Here is a 12,454-nt window from a genome sequence, read left to right on the forward strand (position 1 = left end):
GTTCATAGTAAACTGAGAAATAACCATTTGGTGAACTAGGCGTTAGGTATGGTTATCATTCAAAAACAGCGATTTTCCCGAACATATTTATTTTCGATATTATACACGATATGGTAAACTAATAATCCAAAATTTTGTTGTATTTCAAATAGTATAAATGTGTTATTTTGCAGTAGTTTCCAGTTATTCAGGTATCATTTCATGAATGGTATATTTATATTGATTTATATTCTGATAATCGTTCGTGGAATAGTCGTGATATTGTTTTGAATATAAAGATTGTTAGTGGCGATTTCTTTATTTTTTGCAAAATCATGTTTTTGTTTTTCAGCTGCAGATATCATCACTTGCCAGCCATCTTGCACATTTCTTTTTGTGACTGGTCATATTTGTATTCTTCCAGGCTGCGAGGGGCGCTGTTTTGCATTTGTCGTCGTGCAATGTGGACTTCAACATCGTTCTGCTCGGAGATACTGGATAGAAAAAAGGATTGTATAAATACTAAAGTCGAAAGATTTGTGACTTATTTGATTACCTTTCATTATAGTTTGACAAACACCTGGGACTACAGCGTTTACTGGAAGATATCTCTTAGTTTTTCGATGGAGCTTCAACCGTTGAAGGTGTGGTGGACAAACAGTGCTCACTATCCTATTTGGGGATACTGAATATAAATAGTTTAAGTCATTCAGTTTAGTACAGTTATAACTGATGAAAGGCATTATCACAGGGGGCTCTTGTGGCTGTCAAACTCCATACATTTCCCATCTACCACTCATTGATTCTGGTACCAGCGTTTCTGGTACCCACTTTTTGGTTGGTTTGCCCTAAAACAAGTGAAATAGAGTAAACGTCCCATTTTGTCGGTAGACTTTTTCTCGAGTAAATGTCGTTTTAGAAGCAAAAAAACAAGAGCTCAACATTTGTTTTCAGTACAATGTGCACTTTTAATGAATAAGATAAGTTTTGTAAGCATTTGAAATGAAATATTACCGCCGTAATGAATTTATGATTGGTAGGCAAAATGTTGACGTTTATAGGCCTCTGCATTATCACGAACAGTTACCATACTTCATTAAGTACAGTTAAAATCCCTACCGCTTCAGCAATGGTGTTTGATTATGCGGGTTATGAAAACTAGAGTAATACAAGCCCTGCTCTGCTAGTTATTTTTCATAAAAAAAATAACGGCCATTTCTCTAGTATGCTATTTCGGTAGATATTTTGCGATGCACAGAGGGCTTATATCAAGGATGTCAAGCCATGCCGTGTCATGTAATTTTGAAATATTCCCCAAATTTTGTTTATCCTTGATTTGACCCTGCGTGTACTAATTTTCTGACGTATTTTTGTTGACTTGTTTCGAAATAAACGCTAGCGGCAATTTGTTTCAGATAATTTTAGAAAAATTGTAGTTTTACAAGAAGTTTTACGAGCTTGAGAATTGAGTGGAGGTGTACGTTAAAGGAGTGAAAAAAAAACAATCAAAATGCAACGAAGTTTGACGCAGTCCAAAGAAGCCCTGCTCAAATCCTATAACACTCGCTTAAAAGAAGATGTTCGCAGTATGCTGGAGAATTTCGAAGGTAAGTTGAATAACATCCTAAAAACGCTTTATATCGGAATAAAACGCATTACTATTTTTCACTTTTGCCAAACAACACCTAACACACTAAAAATTGCCTATAAAGCTCTGAATCACTAACCGGTTTTCTGTCTCAATATTTATTATTTTATATCGACCCGGTTTACTAGGTAACTTAGCACATTTGAAATCCTTTCTTAAATATCCTATACACATATAGTTAATCCTTTTCGAAAAGTAAACACCGACTTTGGTACCTACTCTTTACTTCACGACAGTGTCATTACACAGTTCTAATTAAATACGCATATCTGAGATTATTTTTCACATTATTTGAGACCAAACCGAATTATAATTTTCCACATCAAAAAGCGCCAAACTAAATTAATGGTTGCCAAGTAATGTCTAAAGTTCCCTTATTCATATAAAAGATTACAATTTTCCGCACAAATATGCTCCTTGTTAGTAGGTTATTACAATATGATAAAACCGGATATTATTTTTAATCAACCACTTATTAGAAATCGTGCGACTTGCGAAGGGAGAAAACGAAACCCAATTATCAAAAATGACACAGTGCGAGCAAGATACTTATGAAATGCAAGTTCGGGCCTCAAATATAGGTATGTAATGGATTACCCAAGCTGTGGTATGTTCCAAATAAAACATTTTTATTTTCAGTGCGTGCCGGTGAATCTCTGATGAAGCTTGTGTCCGATATCAAGCAATACCTCATATTGAATGACTTTCATTCGGTAAATGATGCTATATGCAGCAGCTCTCAATTGTATCGCAATACTCAGCTCGATCGAGATACAAAACTCATGGCGGTTCGAGACGACATGGCAGCAGATTTGTACGATTTGGAAGAAGAATACTACACTAGCATGTATAAATAAAGGATATTGAATAGTATTTATAATATATATTTTTCTGTGATCTGTATTGTTTATTATATTTTTTATTTGAGGAATTTCATGAATTATTGTTCAAAACTGCGTTTTTAATGAAAATTATATAAGTCGAATAGATCCAAGGAATCGGCGCAAAATCAATAGTTTACAGAATGTCAAATTGAGTAGGTCATTTTGGATAATATCGGTTCTAAATTACGGTCATGTCTAAACCAAAAATTTCCGTCTACTTTTTCACCAATGGGCAACCTTTCAAACCACCGCACAAGGTTGTGATTGATCGCCAGAAATTAGAGGAAAATCAAGTTATAGAACGTGTTCATCGGCTGCATTATTACAACGGCTATGTGTAAAATTGACAAACTTATTGAGAAATAAATTATTTCAAATGTCTTAATATTGTAGAATTTATACGTTATTTGGACAGTTGCTGCGATCGGTTCAAGAAGTCCACGATGATTCGGCCTTTGTCGCAGTGCCAAGAGATCAATGTTTTCAGCCGGGACCTTACGTTAAGGTATTTCGGCAGTATATAGACGAGAAACTGTAAGCCGTAACATATTTCATCTCCAATCTTCTAAATGCTCATATAGCATTTTTGTTCCATAGACCAACAGCAGATGGGAAAAAATCTGATAAAAAGAAAAAACCTATCACAAGTAGGGTTTCGTCTATAGAATTGCATAATCATGCGCTTTAACTACAATTGACAAACAAACAATGTTTTCAGAACCCTTGGGAACAAGCTACGGTTGCAAATCACATGTTCCCCGATTGGCTAAGGAAGTTCGTTTCTGTCCCGGATGTCGCCATGTAGCAGTTGATACGCGTTGTCAAGATTTCGGTACAACTTCCACTCGAGGCAAGCAGGATACCTGTACGTGCCGAACCATTGACCCTCACGGTGAATGTGTTCCACTTCCGGTTCGGCCGAAGCAAAAAGTCAAACGAAAAAAGCAAGGTAAAGGATGGAGTAGCTGTTTTCGAAAGAAAGAAGAGAAGAAAGAACCGGTAATACGCATGAGAAAGCGTGACTTAGAACAAATGGAAATTATGCGAGCAAAGAAAATGCAGAAACCCAAGAAGCGGCAACGCAAAGGTTGTTGCGGTGGACCAACAACCAAAGAAGAACAATACAAGAAAGAGCGAGACAAGTTGATTAAACAACGCAAAAAGCGTCTTGAAAACGAAGAGAAACGTAAGATCAAGGAACAGAGGGCAGCACAGAACCGTATCAAAAGTCGTCGGCGTCGACAACAGTGCATGGCCCGTTGTTGCCCGTGTTTCATAAAAAAGCCCGAACCTATATGGCGCCAACCAACACCGCATAGCTGTGTGGAGCATTTGAAAAAAGCCCGTGACCAAGCCATTCGCCGAAGGCAGGCGCTGGGTATTCCAGAACAATCATCTTGGGAAAGCATTAATTTTCCGCCAAGGTTTAAGAAAAAGATATGTAGTACCCAGACAACTAAGGAGGATCTTAAAGAGGCCCGTAAGGCTGCTGGCAGCGGTTGGAGTTGTTTTGGTGGAAAGAAAAAGAAGACTGAACCTGAAGAGGATCTTTGTTGTAAATAATTTGATCTAGAATAAATTTCGATGTAAATAAATTTTTATTTTCCAGCAGAATAGATCTGGATAATTTTTATTCTATTTTATTCCAATATTTTTTTATAAAATTAAACAGAAAATACTCAGCAATATGTTTTCTATTATCAAATAACGCATGTTAAAAAATGAATATCTATGAAGAAGGATGTAACTTCAATACTTTGCGGATGTCACTCTTCTAAAGGTGACACGCATGAAAATACTCTCATGGGTGTCACCCCCCTGAGGGTGACATCCGGGGCGGACCCAACCGTAACTATCATGTTCTTAAATCTGTGGTCTTGTATACTGTTTTGTAGTTGTACCAATTATTCAATGCAATCTAAGCAGTCTTGGAGTTTGGACTGCTGTATGGAGAAATATCAATCTAAAATATATATTTCGGTCAACGGAGGTGTCCAAATTTGAGTAATGTCCAAATCGAAAATCAACGTATATTTTTTCACCAACGGCCAACCGTTGAAGCCGCCACATAAAATAGTAATCGACCGGAAGAAGTTAAGGGATAATAAGGTGGTAGAACGTGTAAATCGATTACACTATTACAATGGATTTATGTAAGCACAAGCTCTATTTTAAATAGTCTATATTTCTGACCCGCGTCTCACTTTAGTGTTTACACCTTGTTTGGCGAACTATTGCGTTCTACTAAAGAAATTCACAATCATTCGGCGTTCGTGGTGGTTCCCCGTGATCGATGTTTCCTACCGGGGCCTTATCTGAAAGCTTTCCGAGAATATGTGGATGAGAAATTGTAAGCGTGTCACGGGTTCATAAACATCTGTAACTCAATTTACTAATCTCGTCAAATCTTTCAGACCGTCTCTTATCGATAAGAAAAAACTAAGCAAAACCAAAAAATCGACTACAAGTAAACCTGAAAATAATTCTTATTATGAGATTAATGACCCAAGCATACTTTTGTAGAACCGAAGGAATCAACCTCTGGTAAAAGAACGCCAACAGCTCGGTTAAAGAAAGACGCACGTGTTTGTCCCGGTTGCCGGCATGTACCAGTTGATGCACGTTGTAAACATTTTGGCGTTGCAAGCGCTCGAACAACCGCTGGATCCTGTGGGTGCCAAGCAGTTGATCCGCAAGGTATTTGTGCTCCATCAAGGCGGGATTCACCCAAACATAAAGCCAAACGAAAGAAAAGTGGCTCTGGTTTGTGGGGTTGCCTTCGTAAAAAACAGATCAAAAAAGAACCAGCAGTTCGCTTAAGAAAAATGGATTTAAAGCGATTGGAACAGCAAAAAGCAAAAAAAGAACAAAGACCCAAAAGTCGACAAGGATCAGCCTGTTGCGGCAAAAAGCCAACACGTACAGAATATTATAGAAACATGCGCGAAAAAATGATTAAGCAGCGGAACCAACGGATTGTACATGAAGAGAAACGCAAAATTAAAGAAGCTAGGACTATTCAAAAACGCATCAAAAGTAAACGACGGAATCGTTTGCTAATGGTACGCTTCTGTCCGTGCTGCGTAAAAAAGCCTCTGCCGGTCTTAAGACCACCGCCACCGCACAACTGTGTAGTCCAAAACCTGGTCCGATATGAAGCTTGTCGTCGTCGTCAAGCTCAACGAACCGCTGAACAATTATCTTGGGAAAGCATTACTGTACCACCAATGAAGAAGAAGAGAATACGTGGAACTCAAACAACCAAAGAAGACTTGAAGCAAGCTAGAAAAACCACCAATGGTAGATGGAAATGGTGTGGAGCGAAGAAGAAAACCCAAGGTGTAGAGAACGCACCTGAGCCTAAAGGGGGTAAATCTGACGAAGTAGACCTAGACCATCAACCAGGAGACATTGATAAGGAAACAAGTGCGCTACTCTTGTCATCCCGTATCCCATCGCTACTATCACTCACCGACGATCCGTCTAAACTTCCGTCAGAGTCTTACAGTCTGGCAAACGAAGAACCTGCACCTGCTGACGATAAACTCGTACCTGTTGCAGAAAAATCAAAAGAACCGCATTCTCAAACCCCTTCAGTAACTAAAGTTATGTTTTCATCTGCTTCCCTAAGTGAACATGACATTCCTTCTTCTAAAGAGTAACTAGGATTTGCATGATTACATTAATAAATAGCAAATTATTGAATAAATAAATAACGTTGTTCATTATTTTACTTTTAAAAATCTAGAAATAATTTTAACCGAACCAGACATTTTGTTTTTCTAAACAATGCATCAGAGTGTGTCAATGGCCGTTTTCCGAATGAATCCTCTAATGAACCATGGACGGGAATAGCAAAAAATAGTAGAATGTCACAGCTGTTCTAGATTTTCTGCATCGTACTGTGCCTTAAAATGGATGAAGCTGGTTAATGAAGAGCTCGTCAGTTGTCTGTTAAACAACGTTGAAAGGGTTGAGGTAACAGAGGTGTGTAGATCTTTGTCGGGTCTTATGGTTTTTAGCTTTCCAATTTCCTAGAAATCGTTTGCGGTTGTGCCTCCTAATCGTAGATCAGTTCCACTCGTTGGATTTTTACTCGAAACGATCAATAACAAGATTTTTTATCGGTTTGCTTGCGAAACGTAAGTAACGGTGCCCAAATAGACACAGTATACACCGATCTAAATGCGGCGTTTGATCGAGTAAACCACAGGAAGAATACTTCTAGCCAAACTCGAACAACTTGGAGTTTCATCTGTTCTTGTGCAAGGGTTTGGATCCTACTTGATGAGCCGAAAATTCTGAGTGAAGATAAAAACTCAGCTTTTCGCAGTTTTAAAATATCTCCAGAGTGCCGCAAGGTAGCAATCTTAGACCGTTACTTTTCATGTTATTCATCAATGATATTTCACTGTTATTTTCCAATAGGAGTCAAACTTACTTTTCAAAATTGTGAGAAATACTGCGGACCACGTTGAGCTTCAGCGAATAGTGAAAATGTCCAATCAATAGTGTTGCAGAAACTTCGGTAAGTATTACAGAAGACGAGGCGAAAAACTCGTCTCGCCTCTAGACACTGACGAGGCGAGTAAAATGTTGTATAAGCCGCGAGTGAAACATGGCTTGTATAGTACATGAGCGAACTGTCATTGTAGTGATTAAGAGCAGATTGTAAGCAGTTTTAATTCGTGATTTGAAAACCGAAGGATAACGGTAGGCTGCTACGAAAATCTATCGAAAATCACGGTTTGCTTAGAAAATGCAGCTCTTTCAGATGATACAAAAAACTTCTATATCTAAACTGCCGTTCCAAGCATAACTGTCCCAGCGTCCATAAGGTTTCCATAGAACATAGTACAGATATGCTTTGAACGGCAGTAAACATCTCAATTAAGTGGAATAAAATATGGACTTAATTTACTTTAAAATATGGACTTGGCTGGCAAATGGCTGGACACGTGTAACTTGAGACCCTAATGTGGCCATTCACCTCTGTCCAGCAACTCCTATCCCAACCTCCACGTGGTGCCGACCGGAATACGAGTAACCTTAGCGGAGATCGGGTAACCAACCCCGGTGGAAACTATGGTCGTATGCTGACTGGGAAGGGGGTCGTACGCGGCTGTATCCCCATAGGGGCGGCGTACAACAGCGTTTGACCCGGAGCGGGCGGCTAAATTATGGAATGCTGTATCCCGCCAGCTACACCTAAGATGGCAGCCCCATCAGCAGGATGTAGGTATCGCGACCTTGGCAAGGTAGCATACCGAAACCTTTCTTCAACCACGAACAACGAATTTAGAAACACGGAACGGATCAATCGGAAAATACCTAGGCTACGAACACGGAAAAAGATTAAGGTAAACGATTGGAAATTGGGTACTTGGAACGTCCGATCTCTCAATGAACCGGCGCGGGCTGGCTTGCTTGCTCGAGAACTACAGCGGCACTTCTTTCAAGTACCACATCTACTACAGTGGCGGCAAAGCAGCGGAACGGGGCGTCGGTTTCGTAGTGCTGGGAAATCAGAAAACAAGAGTCATCCGGTGGAGGCCCGTAGATGACCGTATATGCGTGTTGAGAATTAAGGGCAAATTCTTCAACTACAGTTTAATCAACACCTACGCACCGACAAACGACAAATCCGATGAAGTCAAAGATGAGTTCTATGACAAGCTTGAGCGAATCTATGACGAGTGCCCAAAACACGACGTAAAAGTCGTCATCGGAGACGCAAACGCACAGGTTGGGAGGGAGGAATTCTTCCGTCCGGTCATTGGAAGGCATAGCCTCCACTCGTCAACCAATGAAAACGGCCTGAGGCTGATAAACTTTGCCGCGGCCAGAGGAATGGCCATATGTAGCTCCTATTTTCCACGTTTGAATATTCGGAAACACACCTGGAGGCATCCAAATGGAGAAGCCTGCTCCCAGATCTATTACGTACTGATTGATGGTCGGCACTTTTCGGATTTTACTGACCTTACCTTTTCGGGGTCCAAACATTGACTTTGACCATTATCTCGTCGTTTGTAAGATCCGCGCACGGTTGTCGAACGTGCTGAAATCTCGCACAGAGAGGACGACGCGTTTCAACATTCAGCGGTTGAAAGCTGATGGCGTGGCAGCAGAATACGCCAGAGAGCTGGATCAACGGATCGCAGAAAAGCAGGAGGAAGGAGTGGGAGACATAAATGGGCTGTGGAGCAGTATTCACGGCGCCATCGAAACGACTGCGAGAGAGGTGGTAGGTACGACGCGTGGAAGACAGCCTAACGGCTGGTTCGATGCCGAGTGCCAGAGAGCGACAGATGAGAAGAACCGTGCCAGGAGCCGCATGCTCACTGCGGCTACGCGTCAGAACAGAGAGAGGTACAGGGTGGCAAGAGCTGCTGAAAATAGAACCCACCGTCGGAAGAAGCGCGAGTACGAGGAGCAGGTGCTCGCCAGCGCAGAGGACAGTTATGCTCAAAACGACGTGCGGAGATTCTATAGAACTGTCAACAGAGTCAGAAGCAGGAATTTCCCGGTGCCGGTCATGTGTAATGACAAGAACGGCAACCTGCTTACTGATAAACCGACGGTTGCAGTCAGGTGGAAGGAGCATTTTCAGGCGCTATTGAACGGTGAAGAGCCGGATGAGCAGAGCAGGAACAGGATGACGATTATGAGTGACGAACAAGCTGTGGAGCCACCAACACAGGAGGAGGTGAAAAAGGCGATTAGTGAGCTGAAAAAGGGCAAGGCCGCTGGGAAGGACGGTATCCCGGCCGAACTTCTAAAAGCGGGAAGCGAGCGGCTGTACTATGCGATCCACCAGATGATACTAAGGATCTGGGTGGATTAACAAATGCCGAACGACTGGTTGGAAGGCCTCATATGCCCTATCTATAAGAAGGGCCATCGATTGGATTGTGGCAACTATCGAGGGATAACGTTGCTCAACTCCGCATATAAAGTGCTTTCCCGTATCCTGTTCTTCAGATTGAGACCGTTAACGGAATCCTTTGTTGGCGAATACCAGGCTGGTTTTCGACAAGGGCGTTCCACGACGGATCAAATCTTCACCCTGCGACAGATCATCGATAAGTTCCGGGAGTACAACTTACCGACTCACCATCTGTTTGTGGACTTCAGGGCGGCATACGACTCAGTGAAAAGAAACGAGCTGTGGCAGATCATGCTGGAACACGGTTTCCCTACGAAACTAATAAAGCTGAGTCGTATGACACTGGAGGGATCAAAATCGTGCGTGCGGATAGCTGGCGAGACATCAGCCGCGTTCGTAACGTTGGATGGACTGAAGCAGGGGGATGCGCTCTCCAACCTACTGTTTAACATCGCTCTTGAGGGTGCAGTCCCCGTGGTGTTGGTGCTGAGGTGGAGATAGATCGGGAACGATTTGAAGTGGTTGACGAATTCATTTATCTTGGTACGCTTGTGACATGTGACAACGATATGAGCCGTGAAGTGAAACGACGAGTTGCAGCTGCGAACAGGGCTTTCTACGGTCTGCGTAACCAGCTAAGGGCCCGTAGTTTGCCAACTCGCACAAAACTAACGCTGTATAGGACGCTGATACTTCCGGTGGCCCTTTACGGACATGAAGCATGGACGCTGAAGGAAGCTGATCGACGAGTGCTCGGAGTTTTTGAGCGTAAAGTTCTGCGATCGATACTTGGCAGTAAACTGGAAGATGGAGTGTGGCGCAGACGCAGGAATCACGAGTTGTACCAGGTATACAAACATGCTGATATAGTGAAGGTAATACAGCGGGGCAGGCTTCAGTGGGCTGGACATGTAGCCAGGATGTCTGACGAGAGAGCCGCCAAAACTATCTTCAGTAGAGAACCAGGAAGAGGCCGTCGACTCCGTAGTAGGCCTCGCACGCGGTGGATGTGTGCGGTGGAAGGAGATGCACGATCTGCTGGTGTACGAGGAGACTGGAAAACGGCTGCCCAAGACAGAGCAGCTGGACATCTCTAATTCGTTCGGCCCTAGACCGGTGAACGGTCCGTTAGCAAAAAAAAAGGGGCTTGATCTCTAACTGATCAGGTTAATCAGGCAATAGCGTTCAATAAGAGATAATTGGAGACTGATATATTTAGCTTAAAATGAGGCCTCTTCTAATTAATATTGACATTAAGGTACATTAAACCTGTTAATAAAATTTTATTAAAAGTTTTTATCGCGAAACAAGAATTTACACAAATGGCTTACCTTTTGCCTGTTTTAAGCTAGTTGTACATAGATGTCACTCCCATACACAAACAAAACGAGAGTGAATCTATTTCCTGTTTGACATTTACTTTACGACGATACGCCTTTTCAGTATAACTGCCGTGCTTTGTTTTTGGAATCAAAATTCAAAAAATCGTTTAGTCCTAAGATTAGTGTTAATCCTACGTGTTGAAAATATTCAACTTAGACCAAAAAGTGATAAAATGCTCTCCGAAGCGTTGGGTGATTTAGAAAAATGTGTATGCATTTATATATTTAGCTTTCTGCTGTGAAATGCCTTGTATGAGAAAATATATTTCCTCAGGTCGATACAGCAGGAACACAACTCGATTCACTGGCCCTCAAAATTACTGATGTTGAGAAGAATCTGGTGGAATCCGGTGATAATGATATGCCGGGATTGGAGAACGGCATGATGCAATTGCTGCAGTCAGTCACTGAGGTAAAAAATGAATACCAGAATCTTCGCAAGGATCTTCAGGAAGTTCAGCACCTGCAGAAGGAAATGACCTGCTCTCTGAGGCACCAACTAAGTATGATGAATCAAGCATTTTACGTTTTAAAGAAAAAGATTGAGGCAAATAATTTGCCAATCACGTCCCTACCGCCTCCTCCCACAACATCGGTGAAGGAAAACTCCGATGCGTAAATACTGCTTGCTAAAGCCTCGCACACTAGAAGTTGATCTGGATAGGCGATGTATGTGTTGATATGGTATAGGTAATGATGGATCGATTTTGAATTTATTTTCATAATTAATAATGTCGATTACTTTAGGATTCCTGCACATTTTGCTGTATTCTGTGAGTGTGATATCTTAAACGTTTCATTCGCTACGCGAGTAACATTCATTGGAATAGTTAGAGAAAATGTTCATCGATATTCCATTAAGCAAACGGTCGAGTATGTTTCCTTGTATTAATTCCTCGCGTGTTCCAAAGCAATCCGATAATTTGGCCGGTTTTCTGCATATTTTAGCAATTACTTCACGTCATATGCAAATGTATGACGGATAATCCATATTTTAATTGCAGGGAAATTGCCAAAGTTCAATGTGAAGGACAAAGAAGAAAAATTATTGATGAATATTAGGCTCCGTAGTTCAAACTTTAGCATAACAACTTCTTTTATGACACGGTAATTGTTAAAATGCAGAAAAACCATCCGAAATTGACCATGTTTGCATGGATTAAATAAGCGGGTAATTAATTTTTAAAACGATTCGTTTTTTGCAAACATGACCATTTCAAGCAATGAATTATTGTTTGATTATTTACATATGGTCACTTTATCCTAGTAAATGTAGTGTGCGTATAGAATCACCACGAATAATCATAACTGAAACACGAATTGCGTATTGTTTCGTATTATCTGTGTTATTTACAATCTTACTTAAGATTTTTGAAATAAATGTACCTTATATTGTGTTTTCTTCAACACTTCGCATTACTTATCTAAGAATGCCGAAATTTTGTTCAGTTTATTTCGAAATCGTTCTGCATTTCGAATACTTTATGTGGAAAGATGACAGGAAAGGTTAATCAGATGGCCAACATAGATACGAGGAAGCAAAATACCCAAAATACATAACGGAGGAATAACTCATACAAAATTTCCCACCTCGTGTTCGAACAGATGGGTATATTCAAGGCGGAGACAAGCTCATGTTTGAAATGAGGGACGAGTGATAATTCTGAACTTG

General features: G+C 41.1%; 4 protein-coding genes across 6 annotated transcripts; all 4 read left to right on the forward strand.

The window, feature by feature from the left end:
• The first annotated feature begins 1,332 nt into the window (after positions 1-1,332).
• Positions 1,333-2,524, forward strand: LOC129731771 (mediator of RNA polymerase II transcription subunit 22). The gene is made up of 3 exons (XM_055692019.1): positions 1,333-1,586; positions 2,107-2,208; positions 2,267-2,524. Exons 1-3 carry the CDS (start codon positions 1,490-1,492, stop codon positions 2,482-2,484), a joined length of 417 nt encoding a protein of 138 aa, XP_055547994.1. The 5' UTR covers positions 1,333-1,489; the 3' UTR covers positions 2,485-2,524.
• LOC129731770 (uncharacterized) lies at positions 2,512-4,089 on the forward strand. Its single transcript, XM_055692017.1, has 4 exons — positions 2,512-2,848; positions 2,905-3,045; positions 3,109-3,158; positions 3,230-4,089. The coding sequence occupies exons 1-4, from the start codon at positions 2,703-2,705 to the stop codon at positions 4,072-4,074; spliced, it is 1,182 nt and encodes a 393-aa protein (XP_055547992.1). The 5' UTR covers positions 2,512-2,702; the 3' UTR covers positions 4,075-4,089.
• A 355-nt stretch (positions 4,090-4,444) lies between these two features.
• On the forward strand, positions 4,445-6,173 carry LOC129730966 (uncharacterized). Its single transcript, XM_055690639.1, has 4 exons — positions 4,445-4,664; positions 4,721-4,861; positions 4,926-4,978; positions 5,035-6,173. Exons 1-4 carry the CDS (start codon positions 4,519-4,521, stop codon positions 6,171-6,173), a joined length of 1,479 nt encoding a protein of 492 aa, XP_055546614.1. The 5' UTR covers positions 4,445-4,518.
• A 4,651-nt stretch (positions 6,174-10,824) lies between these two features.
• On the forward strand, positions 10,825-12,189 carry LOC129727295 (uncharacterized). 3 transcript variants are annotated; one of them, XR_008728516.1, is made up of 3 exons: positions 10,825-10,991; positions 11,057-11,466; positions 11,530-12,189. XR_008728516.1 is itself a non-coding variant. In XM_055684996.1 (2 exons), the coding sequence occupies exons 1-2, from the start codon at positions 10,956-10,958 to the stop codon at positions 11,399-11,401; spliced, it is 381 nt and encodes a 126-aa protein (XP_055540971.1). In that variant the 5' UTR covers positions 10,826-10,955; the 3' UTR covers positions 11,402-12,189. The 3 variants fall into 3 exon arrangements, 1 of the variants encoding a protein (XP_055540971.1); XR_008728515.1 differs by having other exon boundaries at positions 10,826-10,991; positions 11,057-11,472; XM_055684996.1 differs by having other exon boundaries at positions 10,826-10,991; positions 11,057-12,189.
• The last annotated feature ends 265 nt before the right edge of the window (positions 12,190-12,454 follow it).

The sequence above is a fragment of the Wyeomyia smithii genome, chromosome 3 (assembly GCF_029784165.1).
Source record: "Wyeomyia smithii strain HCP4-BCI-WySm-NY-G18 chromosome 3, ASM2978416v1, whole genome shotgun sequence".
In the NCBI taxonomy this organism is placed as follows: domain Eukaryota; kingdom Metazoa; phylum Arthropoda; class Insecta; order Diptera; family Culicidae; genus Wyeomyia; species Wyeomyia smithii.

Bases quoted from the DNA above. Each gene is read 5' to 3' on its own strand.
- LOC129731770 (XM_055692017.1), top strand. From the start codon at position 2,703: ATGTCTAAACCAAAAATTTCCGTCTACTTTTTCACCAATGGGCAACCT. The intron at 2,849-2,904 runs GTAAAATTGACA...TTAATATTGTAG, and splicing joins CATTATTACAACGGCTATGT to AATTTATACGTTATTTGGAC. The intron at 3,046-3,108 runs GTAAGCCGTAAC...TTTGTTCCATAG, and splicing joins CAGTATATAGACGAGAAACT to ACCAACAGCAGATGGGAAAA.
- LOC129730966 (XM_055690639.1), top strand. From the start codon at position 4,519: ATGTCCAAATCGAAAATCAACGTATATTTTTTCACCAACGGCCAACCG. The intron at 4,862-4,925 runs GTAAGCGTGTCA...CAAATCTTTCAG, and splicing joins GAATATGTGGATGAGAAATT to ACCGTCTCTTATCGATAAGA. The intron at 4,979-5,034 runs GTAAACCTGAAA...ATACTTTTGTAG, and splicing joins AACCAAAAAATCGACTACAA to AACCGAAGGAATCAACCTCT.
- LOC129727295 (XM_055684996.1), top strand. From the start codon at position 10,956: ATGCTCTCCGAAGCGTTGGGTGATTTAGAAAAATGT. The intron at 10,992-11,056 runs GTATGCATTTAT...ATATTTCCTCAG, and splicing joins TGGGTGATTTAGAAAAATGT to GTCGATACAGCAGGAACACA.
- LOC129731771 (XM_055692019.1), top strand. From the start codon at position 1,490: ATGCAACGAAGTTTGACGCAGTCCAAAGAAGCCCTGCTCAAATCCTAT. The intron at 1,587-2,106 runs GTAAGTTGAATA...ACCACTTATTAG, and splicing joins TATGCTGGAGAATTTCGAAG to AAATCGTGCGACTTGCGAAG. The intron at 2,209-2,266 runs GTATGTAATGGA...TTTTATTTTCAG, and splicing joins AGTTCGGGCCTCAAATATAG to TGCGTGCCGGTGAATCTCTG.